The sequence below is a fragment of the Oncorhynchus nerka genome, linkage group LG21, assembly GCF_034236695.1.
Source record: "Oncorhynchus nerka isolate Pitt River linkage group LG21, Oner_Uvic_2.0, whole genome shotgun sequence".
Lineage (NCBI taxonomy): Eukaryota > Metazoa > Chordata > Actinopteri > Salmoniformes > Salmonidae > Oncorhynchus > Oncorhynchus nerka.
Window position 1 is genome coordinate 23,820,851 of NC_088416.1, and position 15,548 is coordinate 23,836,398.

General features: G+C 49.0%; 1 protein-coding gene across 1 annotated transcript in view; it reads right to left on the reverse strand.

The window, feature by feature from the left end:
- The window catches only part of LOC115104127 (inactive phospholipase C-like protein 2), a 97,419-nt gene that overhangs the window by 27,061 nt on the left and 54,810 nt on the right, over window positions 1-15,548 (reverse strand). Inside the window, 2 exon segments of the mRNA XM_029625354.2 lie at window positions 1,784-1,987; window positions 11,704-14,193. Coding sequence (XP_029481214.2) covers window positions 1,784-1,987; window positions 11,704-14,193 — 2,694 coding nt within the window.

Below are 15,548 nucleotides of genomic sequence, written 5' to 3' on the forward strand. Positions count from 1 at the left end.
GTGAGAACAGTCTGGTTGCATCCAAAATGACACCCTGTTCCATATTCAGTGCACTACTTTAGACCAGAGCCCATAGGGTTCTGGCCAAAAGTAGTGCACTACATAGGGAATATGGTGCCATGTTGTGATGCAGCCCCCGTCTGTTCCCCTACCTGTGTTCCTGGAAGCATTGAGCCAGCCTTACAGCTTTAGCCCAGTTCCAATCCCCATCCCTGTGACCTGAACTGAAAACCTTCTGCTTTTACAGCCTCTCCCTCCCATAGACAGCGAGAAGCAGCTGGCCTGACCCAGCAGCAGGAGAACGCTAATGAAGTTTCACACTTTAGTTAAGAGCACAGAGACAAGAAGCAGGCCACTGTGTGTGGGCTGGTACAGGGCCACTGGATCTGGGATCATATTGGTCAGCAGACAGGACAGGGGGCTGGCTCCCATTGGCTCAGGCTGAGCTGGGTCTCTCTGGCCTGGCCTCAAGGGCGCTGACCACAGAGTTCCAATCTGCTGATGCTCAGTTCACTCCTAGGTTACGGCGCCTGCGTCCAACCAGCCCACATGAGGACAACCATTAATGTCTTAATGGCTAGGGCTGGTACACACGCACACACACACACACACGCACACACACACAAATGGATACACACACACCTTCAAACACTGGAGCCTCTGTTTTTGAGAGTGGGGCGTGTGCCAATGGACTAATCTTTGGAAGCACACAGTAACACTCAGCTGACTGACTCTGTGCTCAGGACAGGCAGCCTCTGTCTCAGACACACTCAGCCTCACTGTAGATTCATCTCCTCAGCTGTCGGGACTCTGCTAGCTAACGCTGGGAGGCTGGGAGCACAGGAATGTTTGCAATGGAACAGCATTGGAATTATTTTTAGGCCCTTCATTTAGGCTCTTCATTAAAGCCCTTCACATGTGAATGTAATGTACCGGGGCCATAAGAGGTACTCAAAGACAAGCCCATGGAGAAAGCTGATTAAACTACAAAGCTATTTAGAGCCTCAGCTATGGGACTTATATGAGGCTGTTGCACTCTAGGTGTCGGCAATAGGAGTGACTAGGATATGAACAGTAATGTCATGTAGCTACAACAACACAACAGTTCCTCTCGGATGACCCAGTTCAATAGGTCGAACCAATCTCCATCAGGGAGGTGGAATAGTGGGGCGTTGACTTGCTCTGAGCGCTGGGGGGGACTTTAACCACCCCTGTGTTGGCCTGCACCAGTAGGTGCCTGGTGAATAATGAATAAGCTGGTTGTCATCACAGATCAGACAGCAGCCAGGATGGAGAGTGACGGCTTGGGGAGACACAGGGCATGATGGGATGCCGCGCGGAAGCGCAGCAGGGTGAACTGCTCCGGGATGAGTTTGCGTTTATCACAGCGCTGCAGCAGCTATAGGAAATGGTTTGTTCACTCCCTGCGGTGGAGGTCATCTGTGGCATGTTGCCTTGCTGTGTCATAATGTGCTAACAATTTATAACATTTTCCAACACTGATAGTATTATTTCAAGGCATAGTGTGCAACATACTCTTAAAGACTGTATTAGTGCACAAGGGTGTAGCTTGTCACCTTACCAGGTTGTGAAGCGTTTTTCATTCCACAGCACCTTTTTAGTGAATAGCGTTCGGACGCCTATTAACCACCAATGAACGTTGCGCTTGCGTCACTCGTTCAGCATTTACCCACAAAACGTATCTCTCTGAGTACAACATAGACGTCAACAGAGTGGTAGCTCTGCAGTGCATGTTATGCCTATGTGGTGCTGCTATAGATACCATGTCGTAGGCGCTGAGGACCTTGCGGAGCAGCTCGGGGACGGGCCCTTGGGCCTCCATGGTGGGGTAGGCTTGACTCAGGTCCACGGTCACCCTGAGCGCTCGCTCGCTGTTCATCAGCCACGTGGACACGGTCAGGATACACTGCTTCATGTTGGCCGCCGGCGTCAGACCACACAGCTCCTTGAACGACACCATGGCATTCTGGTAAATAAAACAGAGAGGATCATGGATGAGGGTTAGCATCACGGAATCTGTAAATATTGAAAGAGATCGTAAGATAGCGGACCCAAGGGACAATTCAAAACACAGAGAGGATGGTTTATTGATTCCAAGGTGATCATGGGACAAGTTTACCGTTATTACTACATTGCCCACAGCAACTTAAAAAACAATAATCATTGTGACCAAAATGTCCCACAAGACCGTACTCTGCACATGAGATAAATGTGGTCAACCGTATCCTGATACTCTTCTCAGGCCAGAGAGAACCTCAGGAGAGGAAGAACGGTCCTGATTACGTTTGTGTTCATTACATCACAGCCTGCTCGTTCAGTGGTGCAACGCGGCCCAGGAGCCTCCACCTCAGGCTGCCTGGCCCTGGTTCTGGCCCTGCCACAATGCCCTGCCTCTCTGCCTGCACCTCCAGCCCTACGTGGCTGTTCACATCACAGCCCAGCATTGTTCCCTCCAGCACGGGAATCTGAGCACTGATTCGGGCCCACCAGGCCATTCACACAGTACATCACCATTCACTGGCCCATTCAAACAAGGGAAGGGAAAAAGCAATGGGGGATGAAAGAGAGACCAAAATTGGAACGATAGAGTGAGAAGGGAAGAGAGGGATAGAGAAGGGAGACGGGAGGGAGGGAGAAAGAGAGACAAGTGGGGAAAATCAGAGAAAGAGGAAAAGCGGGAGAAAGAAAGGGAAAGACAGAAAGACACGCCCCTGTGTCTGTCTACATGCCCCTGTGTGTGTCTCTGTATGTTTGTGTGAGTACACGCCCCTGTGTGTGTCTTTGTATGTTTGTGTGAGTACACGACCCTATGTGTGTGGTTGTTGTTGCTCTATACACTCCATACTGTATCCAGACTGCAGGGGCCACAGGGTGAGAAACAACAGACTGAGGGAGGAAGAGAGTGTGGTGATGGTATTTGGGAAGTGTTCAACAAACCAGGCAGTGTGGGAACCGGGCTGTGTCCCCCTGCAGGACCTCCCCGGCCCAGGAGAAAGGCTCTTTTCTCCCCCTGGAGGATGGCTGTCATTTTGTGGGCCGACATAGGCATCTGTATGCACACACAGCCTCAACTAAAGCTATTAACACCCTCCGGCTGAGGAAGCACAGCCAAGGAGAGCGGCTTTTACTGTTGAATGGGAAATGGAGAAGACGGGTATGGGTTTCTCACTGTAGTGTAGGTGTAGATGTGTGTGTGTGTGTGTTCGCGGAAGTGTGTGTGTTTGTGTATGCGTGCGTGTGGTTATTTGTGCCTGTGTGTGTGCGCATAGTACGTTTCTGTGTCTGTCTCTGTATGTTTGTGTGAGTACACGCCCCTGTATGTGTCTCTGTATGTTTGTGTGAGTACACGCCCCTGTGTGTGTCTCTGTATATTTGTGTGAGTACACACCCCTGTGTGTGTCTCTGTATGTTTGTGTGAGTACACGACCCTGTGTGTGTCTCTGTATATTTGTGTGAGTACACGCCCCTGTGTGTGTCTCTGTATGTTTGTGTGAGTACACACCCCTGTGTGTGTCTCTGTATGTTTGTGTGAGTACACGCCCCTGTGTGTGTCTCTGTATGTTTGTGTGAGTACACACCCCTGTGTGTGTCTCTGTATGTTTGTGTGAGTACACGCCCCTGTGTGTGTCTCTGTATATTTGTGTGAGTACACGCCCCTGTGTGTGTCTCTGTATGTTTGTGTGAGTACACACCCCTGTGTGTGTCTCTGTATGTTTGTGTGAGTACACGCCCCTGTGTGTGTCTCTGTATGTTTGTGTGAGTACACACCCCTGTGTGTGTCTCTGTATGTTTGTGTGAGTACACGCCCCTGTGTCTGTCTCTGTATGTTTGTGTGAGTACACGCCCCTGTGTCTGTCTACACGCCCCTGTGTGTGTCTCTGTATGTTTGTGTGAGTACACGCCCCTGTGTGTGTCTCTGTATGTTTGTGTGAGTACACGCCCCTGTGTGTGTCTCTGTATATTTGTGTGAGTACACGCCCCTGTGTGTGTCTCTGTATGTTTGTGTGAGTACACGCCCCTGTGTGTGTCTCTGTATGTTTGTGTGAGTACACGCCCCTGTGTGTGTCTCTGTATGTTTGTGTGAGTACAAGCCCTTGTGTCTGTCTCTGTATGTTTGTGTGAGTACACGCCCCTGTGTGTGTCTCTGTATGTTTGTGTGAGTACACGCCCCTGTGTGTTTCTTTGTATGTTTGTGTGAGTACACGCCCCTGTGTGTGTCTTTGTATGTTTGTGTGAGTACACGCCCCTGTGTGTGTGGTTGTTGTTGCTCTATACACTCCATACTGTATCCAGACTGCAGGGGCCACAGAACCAAACAGAACAGTTAGCCACTGTCTTTAATTATCCTCATCCCTTCCTCCTCCCCTCCAACATTACATTCCCCAAATGAGAACTGCGTGTCTGGTTTCACTGCTGTTTTTGTTCCCCTCTCGCATCCTAATCTCTTTCTCTCACTCTCTGGACTGCAGTTTGGAGTTGGGAGTGAATGCAGCAGGCCCTTTACTGGAACACATGCTGCAGGAACAGAGTATGGGGCCATCTCTCTCTCTCTCTCTCTCTCTCAATTTAATTCAAGGGCTTTATTTGGCATGGGAAACATATGTTAACATTGCTAAAACAAGTGAAGTAGATAATAAACAAAAGTGAACTAAACAAAAACAGTAAACATTACACTCACAGAAATTCCAAAAGACATTTCAAATGTCAGATTATGTCTGTATACAGTGTTGTAACAATGTGCAAATAGTTAAGGTACAAAGGGGAGAATAAGTCAACATAAATATGGGTTGTATTTGCAATGATGTTTGTTCTTCACTGGTTGCCCTTTTCTTGTGGCAACAGGTCACAAATCCTGCTGCTTCACCCAGTAGGTATGGGAGTTTATCAAAATTGGGTTTGTTTTCAAATTCTTTGTGGATCTGTTTAATCTGGGGAAAATATGGGTCTCTAATATGGTCATACATTTGGCAGGAGGTTAGGAAGTGCAGCTCAGTTTCCCCTAATTTTGTAGGCAGTGTGCGTATAGCCTGTCTCTTTCTCAATAGCAAGGCTATGCTCACTGAGTCTGTACATAGTCAAAGCTTTCCTTAAATGTGGGTCAGTCACAATGGTCAGGTATTCTGCCACTGTGTACTCTCTGTTTAGGGCCAAATAGCATTCTAGATTGCTCAGTTTCCTTGTGAAATTCTTTCCAATGTGTCAAGTAATTATCTTTTTGTTTCCTCATGATTTGATTGGGTCTAATTGTGTTGTTGTGCTGGGGCTCTGTGGGTTCTGTTGGTGTTTGTGAAAAGAGCCCCAGGACCAGCTTGCTTAGGGGACTCTTCTCCAGATTAATCTCCCTGTAGGTGATGGCTTTGTTGTGGAAGGTTTGGGAATTGCTTCCTTTTCGGTGGTTATAGAATTTAACGGCTCTTTTCTGGATTTTGATCATTAGCGGATATCGGCCTAATTCTGCTTTGCATGCATTATTTGGTGTTTTATATTGTACATATTGTACATATATTTTCAGAATTCTGCATGCAGTCTCAATTTGGTGTTTGTTCCATCTCTCTCTCTCTCTCTCAAACACACACACACACACACACACACACACACACACACACACACACACACACACACACACACACAGTGTATGCGCATACACACACAAACATATCCACGCAAAGGCACACACACACAAAGGAAAGGGAGAGTTAAATCCTAAATAGCCTGAATCGATTTCCTGCCACTCCTACAGAGCCTCTCTGTAACGGCCAGTCTCCTCGCCCACTCTCCTCCTCTCCAATCCCCTGTAAGAGGAACGCACTTCACTCTGTTATTGTTCAGAGTAGATCACCTGGAAAAGTAGTTATTTGAGATGATCAATCACTCTTCGTCAGAGGTCACTGAAGTGTGATAAGGCATTTCTTAATACCATTCCATGCGTATTATGGGGTGTGACTGTAGGCAAAAAATTATAATAATAATGTAATTTATCAGATGCTCTTATCCAGAGTGACTTACAACTGGCCAGAGTGAATTACAGCTGGCCAGAGTGAATTACAGCTGGCCAGAGTTAATTACAGCTGGCCAGAGTGACTTACAGCTGGCCAGAGTGACTTACAGCTGGCCAGAGTGAATTACAGCTGGCCAGAGTTAATTACAGCTGGCCAGAGTTAATTACAGCTGGCCAGAGTGACTTACAGCTGGCCAGAGTGACTTACAGCTGGCCAGAGTGACTTACAGCTGGCCAGAATGAATTACAGCTGGCCAGAGTGACTTACAGCTGGCCAGAGTGAATTACAGCTGGCCAGAGTGAATTACAGCTGGCCAGAGTGACTTACAGCTGGCCAGAGTGACTTACAGCTGGCCAGAGTGACTTACAGCTGGCCAGAGTGAATTACAGCTGGCCAGAGTGACTTACAGCTGGCCAGAGTGACTTACAGCTGGCCAGAGTGAATTACAGCTGACCAGAGTGACTTGTGTGTGTTTCCGTGTACGGCCAACATTTTAATTACTACACTCCCGAGTGGCGCAGCGGTTCCAGGCTGTGTCACAACCGGCCGTGACCTGGAGTCCCATAGTGCGGCGCACATTTGGCTCAGCGTGGTCCGGGTTAGGGGAGGGTTTGACAGGAGGGGCTTTACTTGGCTCAGCATGGTCCGGGTTAGGGGAGGGTTTGGCAGGAGGGGCTTTACTTGGCTCAGCGTGGTCCGGGTTAGGGGAGGGTTTGGCAGGAGGGGCTTTACTTGGCTCAGCGTGGTCCGGGTTAGGGGAGGGTTTGGCAGGAGGGGCTTTACTTGGCTCAGCATGGTCCGGGTTAGGGGAGGGTTTGGCAGGAGGGGCTTTACTTGGCTCAGCATGTTCCGGGTTAGGGGAGGGTTTGGCAGGAGGGGCTTTACTTGGCTCAGCGTGGTCCGGGTTAGGGGAGGGTTTGGCAGGAGGGGCTTTACTTGGCTCAGCATGGTCCGGGTTAGGGAGGGTTTGGCAGGAGGGGCTTTACTTGGCTCAGCATGGTCCGGGTTAGGGGAGGGTTTGGCAGGAGGGGCTTTACTTGGCTCAGCGTGGTCCGGGTTAGGGGAGGGTTTGGCAGGAGGGGCTTTACTTGGCTCAGCGTGGTCCGGGTTAGGGAGGGTTTGGCAGGAGGGGCTTTACTTGGCTCAGCGTGGTCCGGGTTAGGGAGGGTTTGACAGGAGGGGCTTTACTTGGCTCAGCATGGTCCGGGTTAGGGGAGGGTTTGGCAGGAGGGGCTTTACTTGGCTCAGCTTGGTCCGGGTTAGGGAGGGTTTGGCAGGAGGGGCTTTACTTGGCTCAGCATGGTCCGGGTTAGGGAGGGTTTGGCAGGAGGGGCTTTACTTGGCTCAGCATGGTCCGGGTTAGGGAGGGTTTGACAGGAGGGGCTTTACTTGGCTCAGCATGGTCCGGGTTAGGGGAGGGTTTGACAGGAGGGGCTTTACTTGGCTCAGCATGGTCCGGGTTAGGGGAGGGTTTGACAGGAGAGGCTTTACTTGGCTCAGCATGGTCCGGGTTAGGGGAGGGTTTGACAGGAGGGGCTTTACTTGGCTCAGCGTGGTCCGGGTTAGGGAGGGTTTGGCAGGAGGGGCTTTACTTGGCTCAGCATGGTCCGGGTTAGGAGGGGCTTTACTTGGGGTCCGGGTTAGGGGGTTTGACAGGAGGGGCTTTACTTGGCTCAGCATGGTCCGGGTTAGGGAGGGTTTGACAGGAGGGGCTTTACTTGGCTCAGCATGGTCCGGGTTAGGGGAGGGTTTGACAGGAGAGGCTTTACTTGGCTCAGCATGGTCCGGGTTAGGGGAGGGTTTGACAGGAGGGGCTTTACTTGGCTCAGCGTGGTCCGGGTTAGGGGAGGGTTTGGCCGTCAGTTGAACGGTGTTTCTTCCGACACATTGGTGCAGCTGTCTTACGGGTTAAGCGGGTGGGTGTTAAGGAGCGCGGTTCCGTGGGTCATGTTTCAGGGGACGCATAACTCGACCTTCGCCTCCCGAACCCGTTGGGGGAGTTGCAGCGATGAGATAAGATCGCAATTGGACATCATGAAATTGGGAAGAAAAAGGGGGTAAAAGAAAAATTAAATAAAAAGATTGCACTATACAGTATCAATCTGCATGTATACATTTACGCATGAATGGGTGTGCTATTGTGGTGCTATTTTGCTGCTATTGTGGTGCTATTTTGCTGCTATTGTGGTGCTGTGACAGTGTGTGTTGAGGTTTCTCTCATTACCATGCACCCTCAACACAGGCCTTTGTGAAGAAGACTTGAAGTCTCCTTGAAGTCTCCCTTCTTTACTCTGTCCTGTGTGAGTCAGTGGCTGTGTGTCTCAGGGGAGAGGAGGCTCTTTATTGGAGGCCAGACTACACTGTGTGACGCTGCCAGCTGCCAGCTCTGGTCTCCTCTACAGGTGATAATATCATCCAATGGGATTTGGCTCCCCTCGCCTCTGGGTCTTCCTGCCCCTAGCACCACAACCTCTACCTTCACTTATACTACAGGTACAGGCAGGGTCCATCTGGGGAGACCATCTACAAGAAAACATTGATGCCAACCACAGTGTGCTATGACGCCATCCATCTCCACATCAGGCCTGTTTGGCTGTTTGCCCGTTTCTATCTCTGTTCCTCTGAGGGAGATGGACATTTTACATCTCCCTTTATGGAACAGGGGCAACTGCGGTGCAGTCTACACACAGGCTGGCAAAAACACAAGCACACACACACACACACACACACACACACACACACACACACACACACACACACACACAGAGATCTTGTCACCTGCTGTACCAGTTACCTAATCGTAATTGTCTTCTATTTTCCTATCATAATTGTCTATTGATAGGAAAATTAATAGCTCCTGCATGCACACAAAAACGTCACAACTAACATGTCTCGCTTGTGTATCATTTCCATGCTTAGTATAGACCCCCCCCCCCCACCCCCGATTTAATGTGGGGGTGTTAGCTTAGACTGAGTCATTGTCACTGGCCTATGTTGAACATTGTGCAATCCCAACTTCTGACTCACACACAAGCACAGATTTGAAATATAATGACTGGTGACACTTTATTTGGATAGTCTGTAGAGCATCTAGAGATGGTGTTTGTAATTACAGACTATCAGTAACATTTCAACCATCTACTAACCCTACACCTAGCTCTAACCCTAAACACTGATCCTTCTCCTAACCCTGAATGTAGTCCTTACCCTAACCCTAACCTCAACCCTTACCCTAATCCTTTTTCTAAACCTCAACCTAAACGTAACCTCAGCAAGCAGTTAGTATGCCCATCAGTACGGTATCTAGAGATGGAAAAGCGGGACTATCCAAAATAAAGTGTGACAAAATTATTAGCTGACAGTATCTGTGTCAGGAATCTTGCTTCCATCCACATCTAACAACTGCATGAGGCTTGTATCGAGTCCCAAAATATGTCCAGCTGAAAACATTTCTCTAAACATAGTATTTACTGGTATAGATTGTATCCGGTCATTTGCCTGAAAATTACCCTCCACTTATCACATATAAGGAAAACTATTCCCCAAAATCACAGTATTCATTTTCCGTCTGGAACACAACAACATCTCCTTTTTCTGTAACAGTGCCTGGGTAAACGAGACACCCTTTTTGGAAAATAGAGAGTCAAGATCATCTGCATCAATTTCCACAAATGAAAAATGTGTGACAGCATGCCACAGGATCTCTAATCACATCCCCTGCTTAGTTATTATGGTTCTTGGCTCTTGTTTGCCATGTCCTTGGGCCTAGATTGAGGTTGGCTGGCGGGAGAACAGACCCACCTACCACAGCTCTCCAGCGATGCTGGGTTTTAGGCTAAGACAGAACATCAAACCGGTATGGCGGCAGTCCTAAAGGCTCTGAGAGGATTACCAAGTATAGTTCCTGAGATCAGGAATCAATTGTGCTGATATCTGGGGTTGTGATTTGAAAACAGAGCATCTGGGAGCTGAGAAAGAAGGTAGCTCTATGTACCTGGGTTCATACCGATCACCGACTGAAGATACATAGTGACCTAGTTTCCTTCCTTCGCTAACTAACACAACGTCTAACAATCATACATTTGTTACATGTGTTATTTACTGGTACTACAATGGCTTTTTCAGCGCTTGGAGAGACCGTGTAAAAAATTGCTGCCGATAGTCATAATAAGTACCGATCTGAATTTCCCTGAGACCTAGCTATGGGTGTGCATTGCAGCTCTCTTTTATGTAAAACTATCGTCTCAAACCCTTGAGAAAACACTTTTGCATGAACGCCATTCATAACAAACTATCATTACTGAAATATTCATTAAGAAAAGATCCTTCTTCAGAAAAGAAAAGAGCGCTATTGTCGAGTCGATGCAGCTACAGTACTAAAGCGATAGATAGACGGAAACGGAGGATTCAAACCCTATGACCACGCAGCCTAAGCTACTGCCAGTTTGAAATGATTTGAAATAGGCCTAAATCCCTCACATGAAACAATACCTGCTCATGAGCTACTGTAGTAAAAGAAGGAAACCCAATTAAAGAAAGATAGTAGAAATGGAGCTAACAAAGAACAGAGGGAAGACACATATAGAGAAATGTGTTTTATGATGCTCCGTGTTTTCACATGTTTATACATTTTCCAAGAGCTGTGGCAGTTTGTTTATTAAGGAACCAGGTCCATTCCTCGGGCAAATCAAGTGTTGTCGATGGTGTTATAAAGCCCATAACCTACCTGGGATATAAAGCAATGTCAGCAAACTATGAGTCAACGTCTGACCCCCATCAAGTTCAAAGTATCCAGAGAAATAGTCTATTCTCAAATCTGTCAGACAGGACAAGAGGCCTGCCAGTCTAAACCAGACGGCTGATGTACAAAGTATACAGGGCGTGTAAAACCTCCTCACTTCCCATCTTTATCATCACACAGACAGACAGTAGACCAGACAAGACAGAGAAAAGATTCATTTTACGCCCTTCAATCATGACAACAACAATTACAAGCTGTACTCGAACTGCCATCTTCTCCCGACAAAACATCTGAAAATAAATTGTTACGAAACATAAATTGATGGCCACTTATAATCTCAGGGGTGGGGGTAGAGGGAGAAGGGGGGTTCATAACAAACTATTATGAAACATGACTGGTTTGTCATTTATCATTTCTGTAGGGGGTTCATAAGGGTGCTCAAAGAGCCTAACACAGACCATCATCTGCTTAATGACGACACTTTGCATAAGCCTTTTAATTGTCCAGCTTAACTGACATTCTCATTTATGGCTCCTGCCTTTTACATCATGTAAATACAACACAATTAGCAACTCTTCTCTATCCATCGGAGCGACAAACAGAGAACGAGCTGAGAGTGAACTCAACAACGTTTGGTTCCTATTCAGTGAGGTGCTAAGGATTCACCTGTCTAGCTACTACTTGTGCTATACTATTTCTTCCCAGGCTCCCTCACTCCTAATTGGCATCTCCTTCTATCGCTTGTGGAATGAATTAACAGTTTTATCGTATTCCATTACGGAAATGCAGCCTAAGAGGCAATCACGACTGCTTAATATCTCCACACAAGCTGATGTCATTTCCAGATGTAATGTATGCAAGGGGAAGTGCCTGCCTTTAATGCTCCTTCATAATAATTTATAAAAATGTGTACGTACATATAATGAATGTTAAGTACTTTACCTGGACGTTCTCCCGGAGGTCTGTGGCTTCCCTCAGAGGCTGGGTGGATGCTCTGAAGAGCTCGTCTACCACCTTGATACCGGTGGTCTTGCTGGATGTGTACTCACGAGCCTTCTTGCCCTTCCTCACCGACAGGCCTCTCTTGTGGGCCTTGCCCCCTCCCCTTCTGTTGGTGATGGCCACATGTACGAACAGGGTACAGTTGGGTAGGAATTCCCCCGTCAGCGACTGCAAGGGGACATGCCTGTAGCCAGGCTGCAGACATTCAAAGGGGATTGTGTACTGGCCGATGAACTCGTCTCCGATGTAGTCGTCGTCCAGCACTACGAAGCGTAGCACCGCCAACTCCGGTAGGTTGATCTGGAACTCAAAGCTCTCGTCGAAGACGGGGTTGTCTCCGTTTTGAGAGACCGTCTTAGTCCTCTGCTCGGCGCAGTCAGCCGGGATGCCGTGGATCTCCGCATAGATGTAGGGTTCCACCACGTCTCCCTTTGCAGCAGAGCCCCTGGGCTTGGGCAGGTTCTGCCCGCTGATCACCTTGATGTGGAGAAGCTGGGCGGACACCCCTGGTAGGGATTCCCTGGCGTTGGCGCTGAAGTATGACACCTCCTCCCTCATGATGGCTGGCCGCAACACGTAGCCACAATTCCCGTTCTGCCTGAACCATCCCAGGTTGAGGTCCATCATCAGGCCCGGGGTCTGGTAGTTCATGGCTACAATCTGGCAACCACACTTCCAGAAGTCCTGGGGGTTCATGTTACTGGCGTCGATCCGCATCGGAGTGGGGTACACCCTGGAGAGAAAGCGCTTGTTGTAGCACACAAAGTCCTCGGGGAACTCGTTGGCGAACCTGTTGGCGTCGACCTCATTGAAAGAGCACATCTCCCAATATTTCTGATCCCTGTTGGAGATGTCAAAGTCCCTGAACTGCACTGACTTACAGAGGGAGACCAGGTCCGACAGTTCCTTACACAGTCTCAGCCGTTTGCAGCCAAGGCCGTTGAGATGGTCCTTATCATCTGCCCCCACCCTCCTGGACATCTCCAGACCCTCCTCCTCATCAGTCACCTCCCCCTCTGACTCGGGGTAGTTTGGGGGCAGCCGCTTGCCCTTCAGCAGGATCTTACCCTTGAGTTCCTCTGGGGAGGGTAGGTAGTGGTCCTCTGAGCTGGGGGCATCCAAATACAGCTTGTCTCCAAGGATCTTCTTCATGTGCTGGGCCATGACCCTCTGTTGGGGGATACAGCAGTGTGTCACCAGGCAGAGGATGAGGGGGTACTCAGAGCTCTCAAATGCATACTGGTTTATAATATCCAAGACCTTGCAGAGGGCTAGCTGAGATGCCACCGAGTTCCCCACGTACACCACAGGTTCGTTGTCCGGGCCGTCCCACACAATGATCTCCAGGCTGCGGCAGCCCATCTTCAGGGCCCGGATGTAGCTGCTGATGTCGGAGGAGCCCCAGAAGTGGTCCTCGAGGAGGGAGGCGTTGTGCGAAGAGTTGATGTAGTAGTGGGAGAGCGGCTGTCTCATGTCCTGACACACCCGCTTGTGCTGGGGGTCGAAAATGTGACACTCTGAGGAGAGGAGGTAGTGCGTGAAGCCATCAATGGAGAGGCTGGCCTTCTCCCGGCCCTCGGCGGACGGCTCGTACTTCTGGACGATGCCCCGGCACATGTCCTCCGTCACGCCCTCCATGCCCTGCTCCACCTCCACAAACAGCATCAGGTCCTTGCTGTCCAGGTATTCCTTGTTGCTGGAGAACTGCACCAGCAGGAAGAAGATCTCTGGCCTCGTGCACAGCTCGCAGTAGGCCTCCACAAAGGTTTCCATGTCAATGTCCTCCCCATACTGGTCTTTGGCCTTCTGGAGCTCCTTGAACTTCAGCTCTATCCGGGACTCCTTCATGCCCGGATTGAGCCCCCTGATGATCTGGGTGGCCCTGAACAGGTCGATGTGGCCATTCCTCTCCATGTCAGCCAGCTCAAACACCGATCCAATCCAGGAGGTCCTCAGGCTGGGCTGGCTAGGCTCAACCACATCTACCGTGTGCCTCCCGTAGGAGACCAAGTAGCGGAGGCCCATCACCCAGGTGCTGACCACATCAGCTGTGCTGGCCACCAGGTCCAGAGACTCATAGTTGTCCCCGTAGATGATGGAGAAGGCACACTCGTCTGGGAACTGGTCGGACAGGCCATTGCTGCGCAGCACAGGGGTCTTCTTCCCCAGACGGACCTCCTTGATGCTCTTGATCTCCAACTTGGCTTTCTCTGAGTCCTTCTTGGAGGGCTCCCAGCGGAGCCAGTGCAGGTCCGGGTCCAGTAGGAAGTAGCGGTTGTACATGCGCGAGTTGGAGCGCACCTTCTTCATCTCGCAGCCCTCCATCATGAAGGCCATGCAGGCGGCTGTGCTGTTGATCTTACGGTCGTTGGGCATGGAGCTGAAGGAGACAGTCTTCTTTTGCCTCACCTGCCTCTGCTTGGAGCCATCCTGGAGAGAGTGAACGAGAGAGAGAGATCGAGAGAGCGTTAGCAACACATTGACTTTTCTCTTTCCAAACACATCCACATAAAACAGATTGATGAGACTGATATATAACTTTGATGACGTAAGCCAGGAGAGTCAAAAACTAGGGAGACAGAGCAGAGCAGACCTTTCATCGCAAGGAGAGTTTACACCTACGTGGATGGATGTGGACACTGTGGACACAAAGTTTCAACACAGACTGTCCCTGTGCTGCTGGCAGGTAAAGATGGATCTGATTTACCTCCCTCTGAGCTCTGCTAAACCACACTGGTCCTGACAGCAGGCATTAATAACCTGTCATCAGAAGACCAGTTATGGAGGACATGGTGGGAATTTGTGTTTTCACGCAGCCGCCACTTTCCTCCCCCTGCTCACCCCTCACCAAGCCAAGCCCCCGGAGGCTTGGTCATTAGTGCCAGCTCAGTGCCATGAACGCCCCATGCCCTGCCTGCTCTGACACCTGACTGCCGGAAGAAATAACTAAATCAATGTTATTTTTAACAGATTCCTAACTTTGTGCAACACAAATACATTGGCCTTTGGGATGATACTCAGATGCATGTTTAAAATGTATATTTCCTTGTCTGATTATTCAGCTCCCAGTTTACATTGTGTAACTGCGTGGTGAAGGCTCCCACGGTCTCTCCTCAAGACAAATGGTAATATAATGCAGGCCGTACGAGGACTGTTTCCGTTTAGAAGTGCATCACTCAGTTTAATGATAGGACTATGAGGCAGCGGATACCATTTTGTTTTGGCTAATGTTTCAATAGTGTAATTCCTCAAACACTCCGAAGGGCCTTCAAAACTCATTTCCAAACTACAATAGAGCTGCAAATGAGATTCTGATATTTTTCTTATTACACACTCACAGGACTCTACACATTCACACACACACACACACACACACACACACACACACACACACACACACACACACACACACACACACACACACACACAGACACAGACACACACACACACACAAATATCGTATTGGAATTGATCATTACTTACTTACTTTCTCGTGTTCTTCTTCTTATTTTTTTCTCTTGTGTGTTTCTGTTCTACTTTACTTTATTTGATAGTGCTACAGATATTGATTACTGCATTGTTAGAATAAGAGCTTGCAAGAAAGGCTTTCCACTGTACTTGTGCACGTGACATTAAAACTTGAAACTTATCAGGGGGGGGATTCATTAACTTTGTATATTCATTTCCTTGTTAGAGGCAGACAACAGGCACTAGCAGAGCCTGTCTGCAATATTTGCAAAGCCCAGTGCACTTCTAATTAGTCTTATCTCCCTCAGTAACTCCTG